Source organism: Cynoglossus semilaevis, chromosome 19 (genome assembly GCF_000523025.1).
Source record: "Cynoglossus semilaevis isolate Cse_v1.0 chromosome 19, Cse_v1.0, whole genome shotgun sequence".
Classification (NCBI taxonomy): domain Eukaryota; kingdom Metazoa; phylum Chordata; class Actinopteri; order Pleuronectiformes; family Cynoglossidae; genus Cynoglossus; species Cynoglossus semilaevis.
In genome coordinates this window covers 14548039-14560545 of record NC_024325.1, presented here as the reverse complement: position 1 = coordinate 14560545, position 12507 = coordinate 14548039, and the positions used below count along the sequence as shown (strand labels likewise).

Genomic DNA, 12507 nt, shown 5'->3' with positions numbered 1-12507 from the left:
GCGGGGGGGTGGTGTTGAAAAGGGAGTACAGTTGATGATGCATCCTGTTAAGCTGAGGCTGAATGGTAAAGCGGTCTAATAATTATTCATGGATACAGTCTTCTAACCAACCTGCAGGCAGCCGCCAGCTTTTCCTCTGACCTGCTCCTTTCATCGGTGCAAGGGCACCATTTGTATTCCCTATGAAGTGGGGCTTACAGTGTGCAGCCTGACAGTGTTAGTACAGAGACGTGGAACAGAACAGCATGAATATTAATATAAACCCCTCAGTCGTGTGGGACTGTCACTGTGGAACAGGGCGCCTGCAAAAAGGGTGGGTCAAACAGAGGAGTCCGACCCCTGCAGGAGACACAGGGTTATCTCTGATGTCACACTAAAATAGGACTTTAACACCGAGGACGCCAACTAGGTGTTTACTGTGGTACTACACTCCCTGGGGTTGACCATGCTATTGGACAACGTCTGTGTAATTCTATAGTGTTGTTGTTGTTGTTACATTGTATTGATGCTGTTGCATTTAAACCATAATGTGAACAACTGTGCAAAGAATATGGAATTTCAGTGAAAAAAAATTGGTGTTGAGCAACACCTGCAAACTGAACAGAGCCTAAAACTTGATGGAACTATTTCTTGACATGACTTGTTGTTTAGAATATACTGGGATATTCCAAGAAATATTTAGTTTTATCAAAAAATAATTGCACAAACAACACATTTTTTTAAATATTTATTTTCCTGGAAATAAATACATGGATTTGCTTGAGTTTTCTGATGGTTTCACCAAAAATCTGTCAAGAGTGGATTAAAAAAATAAAGTACCAGACAAACAAATTAAAAGAAGAAAGTTTTCCTCTTCTTCTACTACTCTTATGGAAAAGTCCTATGCTGCCCCCACTTGGGCTTGTGCAGCATGACTCCACAATTAAAAAAAAAAAAAGTATATATAAAGAATTGCATTTATCACAGCTACCTTTAAACATAAAGTACTGAGAAATAACTCCCCCCCCTTTAATCTTTTATTACAACATTAATGCTTTTCTTTATTTGAGTGTGTCGGTAACTGAGTACAACGTTGAGAATAAAGGTGTTTTGTCATTATCTGTAGAAGACATTCTGGACGAGGTGTCAGGGTTGACGGTGGAGAGCATGGATGAAGGTGTGGACGGTCAAGGTCGGCCAAATCTGCAAAGCCCGGAGGACCAGGAGGACAGATCCCTCTCCGGGCCTGGACAGAAGGTAGGACGCTGGGCCGTTCAAAGGTTTGGGTGTCGAACACACGTCACCTCACGTGTATTGTGTCCGTGGCAGACGAAAAGCGTCAGTTGTGGTTTTTGTCTTTGTGTTGATAACCTGCCTTGTCATGTTGATGTCTTTGATCCGGCTGAATTGTCTTTGTCCTTTATCTTCAGTGGAAATGTGGTTGACTCTTGATCTGAGATCTGTCAGAATGTTGACGGTGACATATGAGAAACTTTGTGTTTGGTCTGGGACCTTTACTCTACTGTTTAGAATGACTGAGAGACATTTTGAACTATGGTTGAATTTAAATGAGAATTTCTGACCAGGCTAATGACACTTGTACAATTGCTGTCTTCAGGACAGAATATTAAACGAACACAATTCATGTTCTACTCACATAACGTCCTGCGTCAACACAAACGCACCGTCAGGTTTAACTCCTCGTGACGGGAAGTTTCTAATTTCTGTATCTTCCCATTCGTCAGGTGTAACTCCTCGTGACGGTAAGTTTCTAATTTCTGTATCTTCCCATTGAACAGACACATTGTTGATCTCTTATACAAACAACAAGCAGTGACGGGGTGTCACATGTGAATACTGAACTGCCGTGTGTTTAGCGTGTGTGCGTACAGAGTGCCGAGATGACAGATCTGTGCTGGAGCTTCTGAGCGTCATCATTTTTCTAATTAAGATCACGTCGGGTCTGATCACGGTCGGCGCAGTGATGGCCGGGACCCACCGCGTGCCGCTCAGTCTCCCCCTGGTCACGGTTGTCACTTCCATTACAACAGCAAACTCTGACACCCAGTAACCAGCGGAGACATTTTTGTTTGTTTATGTTCAGGGGTTTAGAGTCAGAGGAGGAGAGAGAGAGAGAGAGAGAGAGAACGTATGTGTGTTTTCTCACCGACTGTGAGTCAGTCAGAGTCCAGACCAGAGACCAGTCTGGTCTGGACTCCATCCTGTTGGACAAAGGCTGGTTCTGTGACTGCACTGTGTCATTATCTGTCTGAGGCAAAGCAAGGGATGATGGGATATAGCATGAAGTAATACTGGTCTGATAAATGGACATAGATGAGCAGCTGTTGGCATATGTATGTGTATATATATGTGTGTATATATGTATTCTAATTTACCTCCAACCCTGTGATTTAGAACAACTGAAATCACAATTTAAATTTGAAATACTTTACTACGTGATGAATGAATCGTCGTATACTTGGATAAATACTTCATATAAGCGTACAGGATGTAGGATAGTGACCTCATTCATAACAGCTTCCTGTTCCTTCTCCTTATCTGACTTTTGTTTTGATTCTCCTTCACTTGCACTTCCCTCCTCCTCCTCCTCCTCCTCCTCCTCCTCCTCTCTCTGACTCACCCCCTGCTGTTCATTACCAAAAACAACTCAAACCGCCCTCGGCTTCAGTGTGACAGCCGGCCCTGACCACACTCTGAGGTACATGAAGAAAAAAAATACCCAATCTTGACACCAGGTGGAATCTCGTGTGTGTGTTTTTTTAAATACCCTTGTCTCATATTTATTTGCCCTTTTGTTTCTCCTCCTCCAACGTCACGCCTCACCCCGTTTCACCGTCACGCCTGCAGTCACGTGGAGGCGAGACAGAGAAAGAGTCGATTTAGGACATTTTTAATTATCCCCACTTTCTAATTACTTCCTTCACCCGTGTTTCACATCATTTAGTGGAGATAAATGGCTGTCTGACTAGCCTGAGGTAAAACAGGAGCTTCATTATTGTAGACAAAGCACACAAACCTCCTCCTCAGCACCACCAACCAATCAGGGAGTGGGATTGTCTGCGAAAACAGCGATAATAGAGATGATGGAGATGTTCTCCAACGTTCTCCGAGGTGTCGCCGGGCCTCACTCACAAGTGCTGCTTAGAACCTCCATGTAATGGCTGAGGGGCAATTCAAATGGAAATGCATAATTAGTGTGTGTGTGTGTGTGATTGGGACTCATTATAGTTCAGTTCCAATTAACTCCTGATTGTTTCATTTGTGTAAAATAACAGTTTAGACATAATGTCAGTAGAAACTGACTTTGAAAGAAGTGAAGTTTTTTTTTCTTAACATACTACATTTTTATTTTTATTTTATTTTACTTGTCTACTGTTGCTGATATTTGGAAAGACATCAGAGATCAGACATGCCCAAACTCAGGTCCGGGGTCCAACAGTAGAACCAAGTTGAAATTGTTGCGGTCCATGATTTTTCTCAGAATTTCCTTTTTTTTTTTTTTTTTTGCAAAATTGACTTGAACGTGAACTTGTTCTCTATGAAGAAATTATTTTTCAAATAGTTTGGAATTTTCTGACAGCACTAAAATATTTTTTCCAACGTCCAGTGCATTCTATCATCACTAAACGATTTTGGCTAACAATAATGTAACATGTCATATTTTATGACTGTGGACAGATTTTTGCTTTATTGAACTTAATTTGTTTAAAACATTTTTTTAACTGTGCGTCATTATATGCAGCATGTTGTACTTTTTAAATCAGTTCAATGTTGTGCAATAAATTTATACCAAGTATTAGAAGAGGAACATGGGGAAGAAAAACAAAGAATTGACAGCTTGGTCCCTGTTGTTGTAATTTTACCATCTCACCACTGGAGGGAAGAATATGACTTAGAACTACAGCAGGCAACCAAGCACAGGTGTTCAACAGTAAATCTACTGTAGATTCTACTGTCGTTTCAACCTTCATGGGTTCGGGGGATGTTTGACGTTACTGTTGCTAAGAAGAAAAAAAAAATCTAAATGTTGAACCACTTTTTCTTTTTTAAACCCATGGATCATCAAACCGTTTTCTTCAAAGTGGAATATCACTACAAAGAATAGTAACGTAATCGTCCTCCCTCTGAGATGAAATGACTGAGGTTTCCTGTCTCTCTAATAGGATTGATGGATTTGCACTTTTCCTTCCTTTCAGATGAAAGTGAACTCTAAGACCTCGTGGCTTCCTTTCATTCTCTTCCTGTTTCACTGATGGACAAGTTTAAGCCCGTTCGTCCTCAGAGGAAACGGTTGGACACAGACCAGGGAAACTGTTGCATTTGCATCGACATAAATGTATTTAAAATTCAAACCAAAAGTATAAAGATAAATATTTTTTAAATGATCTGTCTCTAAAGAGTCTAACAGGAGTCGTACGTTTGTGGTTCATGGTTGGTGGAGCAGGTCAGAGCTTGTCTCCAGGCTCCGCCCCTTTATGAAATATTTGTCCTTCTATAAATGAACAAATTGTATAGTTTTGGACGCACGCGAAAAAAGCTCAGGTTCATGCGTGGTATTTTATTTGATTTTACTCCAGTGACAGTTTTTTTTTGTCTGCTCTGACTTCATGTTTGTTTGTTTTTTTTTTTTTTATTTTACACCAGTGACAGTTTTTTTGTCTGCTCTGACTTCATGGTTGTTGTTTTTTTTTTTTTTATTCCAGCCACAGTTTGGTCTGTGGATTTTCTTTCTTTTTTTTTTTTAATCTCACGTAAAAATGTTTCCTTCAATGGATTCGAAAGGGAAACAACCACAGTATGAGAACTTGAAAATCCAGGTGTGTCTAGATTTACTACAAACCTCAGCAGCAGAACACTTTCTAAATAAACGTATCTATTTTCCAACATTAGCACATTTATTCCAGTAGGAGGTGAAATAAGAATAAAAATGCATTAAAGGAAAAATGTGAAATATTTCACATTGATCAGATTGAGTCATGAAAAAAAGGAGCGTCTACCAATGACAGTAGGTTCATGCAAAAAAAAAAAAAAATTCCAAGTACAGGATGTTGTTTTTGTGGTAAAGAATTACCATAAAAACCAACCAGTGTCTGTGATGGACTCATCTAGAAACATCTGCTGACTTTACAATATGTTATTTTCTGATTCCTTTCCACTGAAGCGTAGCCAACGTCCACTGTCTCTCCTGCTGTGGGTGTTTGTCTCTCTCCACCCACTGTTTCCCTCACCTCCTCTCTCTCTCTCTCTCTCTCTCTCCTCCCTCCTCCTCCTCCTCTTCCATACCTGGTGATGTTTGATCTTGTGTTTTAATGCTGAACTCCGTGCTGCTGCTGCTGCTGCTCTGACTCACCTGGACACAAGTGTGTGTGTGAGAGTGTGTGTGTACACAGGGAGTTGACGTTGAGAGAGAGACACTGATTAGATAGAGTGTAGAGTGAAGTGATCGGTTCTTGGTTCGACCTCCACGCCTTGGCTTCACTTTGAAACAAAGGTCAAAAACAAGTCAACAGCTTCTGCACCGACCGGGACGGAGCGGAGTGGACACTGTCTCGGTGGGAAATCCTGGAAAAAGACATGGAATCTTGACTGCTGCCTGAACTGTGTTTAACCTGCAAGAATGTCAGCCTTACAGAGGAGCAGGAATTTCAAACCTTCGACACAATCCGTCTATGATGTGTTACAGCTGGTGAGCCCTGCAGTCTCTTCTCTCTGTGTGTATGTGGTGGGATTTTTTTCCTGCAGAAATCGGTGACTACATCATTACATAACTGGGATTAAACAGGTTCTTAGTTCCTGTAGGATCTCATCCTCTGTTATTACATCGGCAAAAAAGGCAAAGACAGAACGCAGAAAAATGCTGTTGATTTCTTCCATGAACTCTGACTCGTTGGTGTAGTTTCATTAGTGTCTGTTGTCGTGCAGTTACGTCTCCGTCTCTGCTCCATCTGTCCCTCAGCCTGGACATCCAGATGCTGTGGATGTCCAGGCTGAGATTTCACTGTAAATGTCAGTCATCGCTCACTTCTGGGTTGTTGAGTGACACGGCCTGAATCAGGGTGTGTGTCGTCTGCACAAGTTTGTTTTTTTTTTTTTCCTGTTTGCACGAAGGCATGAGGAACAATATAAATAAATAGGCAGTGCATGTAGTTTGTTAGGTTAAAATGGTCAACAAACAAACCACCTAGTGGCCAGAGGTGTGAACAACATCAGTTATCACAGTAAATGTCAGTTCAAGTCAACACACAAATATAAAATGATGCTCGTGGATCATAACGTGTTGGTGATTGACCCTCAATGCATGGAATCAGTGGAACTGATTTTTTTTTCTGTAACTCTGCATTAATGTGTGGCTAGTTGACTGTTAGCGCCTCCAGTGGCAGTTTCTGGTAATTCTTTTTGGTCATTTATTTTACTTACATAAAAGTTGATTGTTGATGAAGAGAAGTTTTCATCATCATCGCTGTTTGGTAATTTATTGTTGATGAAGAGTTTTCCTCTTCATCACTGTATAAACCGTAGGACCTGCTGAAGGATTCATTTTGGTTCTAAAAGTGAGGCTGCGTGGGTCTACAGTCTCCTCCCCCCCGTCCTCCCCCCGCCCCCCCACTGCTCTGTTCTTTTCAGCATTAATCTTATTTCTACCAATTAGAGTTGGCAGGTCAGCTCATGTTTTGGTATTTTTGATGCCTGTGTGTTGTTATGGCAGGTTCACGGAGAACCTGCTCCACTGTATGTACTCTCTCACAGGTTTCCTCTGCCCTGTTTCCTCTATGTGTACACTATTTTTTTCATTATATATTTACACAACAAAGCTTCTGTTTATACAGCAGCTCCTCCATAAATATCATTAAAGATACTGTGAATAAATCAGGTGAGAAGCTGAAGAACACTTTCTAACGCTGCAGGTGTTGAATGTTGTTCAGTTCCTAGAAAAATAAATATAAACATACATTACATAAATTTTGGTCACTGTTGAAATCATGATTAACATGAAACACCAATATATTTACATGCATTTATAATTTTAACATGAAGCACCAATATATTTACATGCATTTATAATAATAAGATATTGTTGAAAAAATTTTATTAAAAGTAAAAAAAACAATCAGTGTTCAGATTCAGAATCATGTTGTTCATTTTGTGGACAAATACATTTGTTATATTCTGTATTATATTCAGTCAGTGACTCTGAGTACTTCAGTAGGTGGAGAGACTGACGTGTTTCCGTCTTTCTGTCCTCGTCCCCTCAGAACTCAGACGCGGTCCCTGCCTTTTGCCGCAGCCAGCATGACATGAACCCTCTGGAGTGTCCCATATCCTGCTCCTCGTCCTCGTCTTCGTCCTCCCTCACCCCCAGCCCAGTGTCGGCTTTTCCTCCCACACCTGGAGCAGCGGCCCAGAGGCAGCTCTCCCACGCCGACAAGCTCCGCAAGGTCATCAATGAGCTGGTGGAGACGGAGAAGACCTATGTCAAAGTGAGTATTCAAATACTAGTACCTACAGTATGTGTCACAGGCCGGTCTCCAACAGGCTGCCATCTGCTGGAGGGGGGGTGGTGTTGTAACAAAATACACATGAAAAAAACAGATGCTCCTAAATGTTCAGCTTCCTCCGACCTCCTCTGATCCCAGGCTGATTTTTATTTCATTTTTTTGTCTCTTCCAGGACCTGAGCTGCTTAATAGAATGTTACCTAACACCTCTGCAGAAGGAGAGCTTCCTTACACAGGATGAGGTACCAGATTAAAAAAAAAAAAGAAAAACATTTTTAATGTAGTGTCTGTCAGACTGACGCTCTCTGTCTGTGTCAGCTGGACGTTCTGTTTGGAAACCTCGGGGAGATGGTGGAGTTCCAGGTGGAATTCCTGCGAACGCTCGAAGATGGAATCCGACTGGTGCCGGACCTGGACAGGCTGGAAAGGGTGGAGCAGTTCAAGGTGAGAGGACATGCAGTAGTTTTCTTAGAACTTGTTTCCGCATAACATCTCAAAATGGAAAGTGACTTTGAAAATGTGACGGGACGACTTGTGTGTCTGTCTGTCTGAACAGAAAGTGCTGTTCTCCCTGGGCGGCTCCTTTCTTTACTACGCCGACCGCTTCAAGATCTACAGCGCCTTCTGTGCCAGCCACACCAAGGTTCCAAAGGTCCTGGCTAAAGGTAAAAACAAGCACAACAACCATCCAGCTTCCTGTCTTTGGTGGTTTTTACTCCCTCTATCTAACCTCAGAGTCAGGGACGTAGCTTTAGGCAAAGTAAAGCAGAGGAAACCTGTTGGTCAACTCTGATGCCTCACAGTAAGAAGAGAACAAGCTGGAACTAGACCGAGCGCAGCACAAACCTGGGACTGACATCAGAAACATTTGACAATAAACTCCCGTTTTGGCATTTCCTCCCAGAGTCTCCGCCCTGAGGCCACGTCTTCAGACTTTAGTCTTAAAATATAAAGAGACTGTGATATATAATGAGACATTTATAGAAAGTCATAAAAAGACGAGTCCTCGTGAGTGACTGAGGAGATGAATAAAAAACAACGCTACGTTTACAGGAAAAAACAATGAACTCTGGGTAATTCTCTAAACTTTTGCTTTAATGCTTTAAAGAGTCAATCTGGCAAAAAACGTTACTGACATTATGTACAGTTTGAGCTCAAACAGTTTATTCTTTACTTGAAACAGACAAGAGAAGTGTGTATTTATAAAACAGGGGTCTCAAACTCTGGTCCACTGACCACTTTGGGACCTCAAGGACACGATTGGGGACAAATTATTGAAGTGTTAAATTATTATTATCGACACAATATTTCTTCTCCTGCAGCAAAAACAGACCCAGACTTCAAGGCTTTCCTGGCTGAGAGGAACCCCAGACAGCAGCACTCGTCCACGCTGGAGTCGTATCTGATCAAACCCATCCAGAGGGTCCTGAAGTACCCGCTGCTGCTGAGGGAACTCTACTCCCTGACTGACCCCGACAGCGAGGAGCACTACCATCTGGACGGTAGGTCTGAATGGAATGGTTTTTGGTAATGATTTTTATCATGGACTTTCATTTTCTCCGTGATCTTTAGCAATAAAGGAGCATTTAAAAAAAAAAAAATCACGTGCTCCTATGTCGGCCTCCTTTTCCAAAGTGTGGTGGTCTCTCACAGTCAAATCACAGAATATATTTGCATTAATCCCAGTCCAATAAATATATTAGTAATTTACATTATCATCACAATGTCTTTGTCAGCCCTCATTAAAATACATGCAATAAAAAAGTTAATCAGGGGGCGGGGGGGTCCAGACCCTCGGCTCTGTCGGAGTTGGATTTCATCTCCTCGTCTGCTGAGATTAAAGTCATTTGATTTAATGACGGGGGATTTTTTTTAAAATTTTTTTTAAAATTTCTCATCAGTTGCAATGAAGGCCATGAACAAGGTCGCCAGTCACATTAATGAGATGCAGAAGCTCCACGAGGAATACGGAGCTGTCTTTGACCAACTCATCAACGAACAGACTGCAGACAAAAAGGAGGTAAAAAAAAAAAAAAAAAGTGATGATGATTAGAATAAAAAAATAAATAAAAAAACATCTGAACCTGAACGCCTAATAATAATAAAAAAACATCTGAACCTGAACGCCTCTTTGTTTCCTCCTGCCTCAGGTGGTGGACCTGTCCATGGGAGATCTTCTGCTTCACTCCACCGTGGTCTGGCTCAACCCTCCTGCCTCTTTGGTCAAGAGCAAGAAGGATCCTCATCTGGTCGCCTTTGGTGAGCACACATTTTGTGAACGTTTTTGTGGCCGTGATGTGAGATAAATGTCTGTTTTATCAATGTCTCTGTCGGATTTCTGTTATGTTTCAATTTTTATAAAAATGAGTTGGTTTCACTCCTTAAAAAGCAAAAAACAAAACCAACAGTATGTCCAGGAGTTTTTCTTTAAATGTGAAAACGATGACACTAGGAAAGAGAGAGAAATGACTGTCTCCTCCTCCTCCTCTATCATTTCACTGAGCTCTGACAGGTTGGGCATTAATTTTTCCTCCATACTGTACGTGGAGTCGTAGCTTTCCCTGACAGGGCGTCAGTGAGTCCTAATGGATTTTCACTGCTCCTCACACTGTGACTTTGACCTGCTGATGTTGCAGCTTCGCTCTGGTTTCCCTTTAAAAGCTGTAAAGGACGGACTTTGACCTGCAGCATAAAACAGTCAACGGTGTAAACGGACCAATGAAACGTCCCGTGACCTCCAGTATGTGGTGAATTAATGCAGGATCAACTTTAATTTCCTTCCTTGTCTCTCCTGCAGTGTTTAAAACAGCTGTTGTGTTCGTTTACAAGGACGGTTCCAAGCACAGGAAGAAAATTGTAAGTGCATGAGATATACAGTATCTCTGACTGTTCTCTACTGCCCTCTGCTGTCTCTTTTTGTGTATGGCACCTCTGGCACCCCATCCTAACCCCCCAAATCTCCTGTTTCCAGGGTAGCTCTCACCGAGCGTCAGTGAGTGATGACCGGGACCCTTTCCGTTTCAGGCACATGATCGCAACAGACTCCCTGCAAGTCCATGCTCTTGCGAGTAAGTCTCATTCTGTGAAGGTGTAATTTATAAATGTTTTTTAGCAGGTGTGCTCTTGCGAGTAAGTCTCATTCCTGATTAATGTGAAGCTGTAATTTATAAATGTTTTTTAGCAGGTCTTGCTATGGATATTTATTAAACGGGTCTCATTTGGTGCCATAAATGTTATTTTTAAATTTTTTCAAAAGCTTTCATTTCACAAATTATTTTTATTTCGCCGTCTCTCAGATGCTGAGGGAACGCCCGTGTGTGAGATCATTCACAACAAGTCTGAATCTGAAGGGCGACCGGAGAGAACATTCCAATTGTGTTGCAGGTCAGATTTTTTTTCTTTCTTAAAAACACACACTTTAAGTTGACTACAACAAAACAATAACCATGTTTTTGTTTTCTTTCATTAAATCCACAGTTCCCCTGACAGTAAGAAGGACTTCCTGAAGGCAGTTCACTCCATCCTCAGAGAAAAACAACGCCGGCAGCTCCTGAAGACCGAGTCTCTGCCGCCAAACCAGCAGTACGTCCCATTTGGGGGCAAACGCCTGTGTGCCCTAAAAGGAGCGCGACCCGCCATGAACAGAGCAGGTGACCTCCTTTCTACGGGACTGTAGAATTTATGTAATTTCTATGATATGTTTATTTAAATGAGGGGAAAATCCAACAATCGTTGGACAGAGTAAAAGTTTCTTTACAACTTTAACTTGCATGCTAACAGCAAAGCAACCTGATATTTATGGGTCACATTATCATGAAAATGCAGGCGTAAAACATTTTTTTCCCTTAGCCTCAGCGCCATCCAGAACGCTAGCTCGCCGAAAGCTGGTGAGGAACCGCTTCACCATCGACACCAACCTGATTTTCCACGGAGGCAACAACAACAACAGCCACAGTCCCGACGACTCCCACCAACCTCCCTGTCCACCGCTGTTCCAACCTGCCGGCCTTGAGTCGCACAAACCTCAGGAGGAGGACACAGAGCGCTGGGTGGAGGAGCAGTTTGACCTGGGCTCCTACGAAGGCCAGGCGGAGGTCATCGACGTGGGGCAGATGAAAGAGACGGACATTTTAAGCGACGACGACGAGTACTGCAAGTCTGTGCGTGCGGCGTCAGCAGAACCAGCAGAGCTGCAGGGGAAGATGGAAGGACTCGTGCTGCAGGACGGAAAGACACGGAGCCACAACGTCAACGGACGATTAGAACCTGGATTCGGGATCGTAGAGGATAATCGAATAAATCACAGCGACGTTTCCGGTTCCTTCTCCTCCTGCGGCGTCTCCTCCGCTCTTAAACTTGCTTCTTTGAAGCAGTTTGCGGTGGAGGAGGCAGTGAGCGACGACATCTGGGTGCGGAGGGAAGACTTTACCAACGGCTGCAAAAGTGACATATTCTGAAATAATTCGTGTACAATTTTAAAAAAAGAAGACATTTTTTTACACTTTCTACAAATTCTAGAAGCTACAAGAAAAGGAGGTGGAGTGGAACCGAGCTTTAAAACTACACACGTTGAAGGAGAACTTTGTAAAAGAACCTATTGAACCTCAGTCAGTCCTGCATGTGTGGCTACACCAACCCTCCTCTTCCCACCACTCCTGGGTCTCCTGTATTTAACAGATTCTAAAGTACCGCCATCTAGAGGGAGTACAGTTTGTTGCAGTTTGGGTTGCTCGGTAGCTGCAGTTGTAACTTTGAAGAAACCTGAAGAGTCCAGAACTTTTACTTTTGTTGCCTCGCTGGCCTGTTTTCCTTTGACCAGAACAAACTTTTGTGTAGGATTGGTTCCACTAACTCGGTCCAGAACGATGAAAAGGATCTGCAGGTTCTCCAGGATGAACTCATTTTGATCATGTGTCACTCAGCAGAGTTTTCACGTCGTAGCCTGTGGAGCTTCTTTAGCCTTGTGTCACACAAACCAAACCAGTTGAGGACAAGTGCCAAAGTGTGTGGTT

The 12507-nt window shown here is 42.4% G+C and overlaps 1 protein-coding gene across 1 annotated transcript in view; it reads left to right on the top strand.

Annotated features, from left to right (window-relative positions):
• Positions 1-11971, top strand: part of tiam1a (TIAM Rac1 associated GEF 1a) — a 31583-nt gene extending 19612 nt beyond the window's left edge. Inside the window, 13 exon segments of the mRNA XM_008333241.2 lie at positions 1106-1236; positions 7254-7478; positions 7669-7737; positions 7814-7939; positions 8052-8160; positions 8818-8997; positions 9397-9515; positions 9646-9754; positions 10293-10351; positions 10467-10563; positions 10792-10879; positions 10973-11145; positions 11345-11971. Coding sequence (XP_008331463.1) covers positions 1106-1236; positions 7254-7478; positions 7669-7737; positions 7814-7939; positions 8052-8160; positions 8818-8997; positions 9397-9515; positions 9646-9754; positions 10293-10351; positions 10467-10563; positions 10792-10879; positions 10973-11145; positions 11345-11952 — 2093 coding nt within the window. The 3' untranslated portion in view covers positions 11953-11971.
• The last annotated feature ends 536 nt before the right edge of the window (positions 11972-12507 follow it).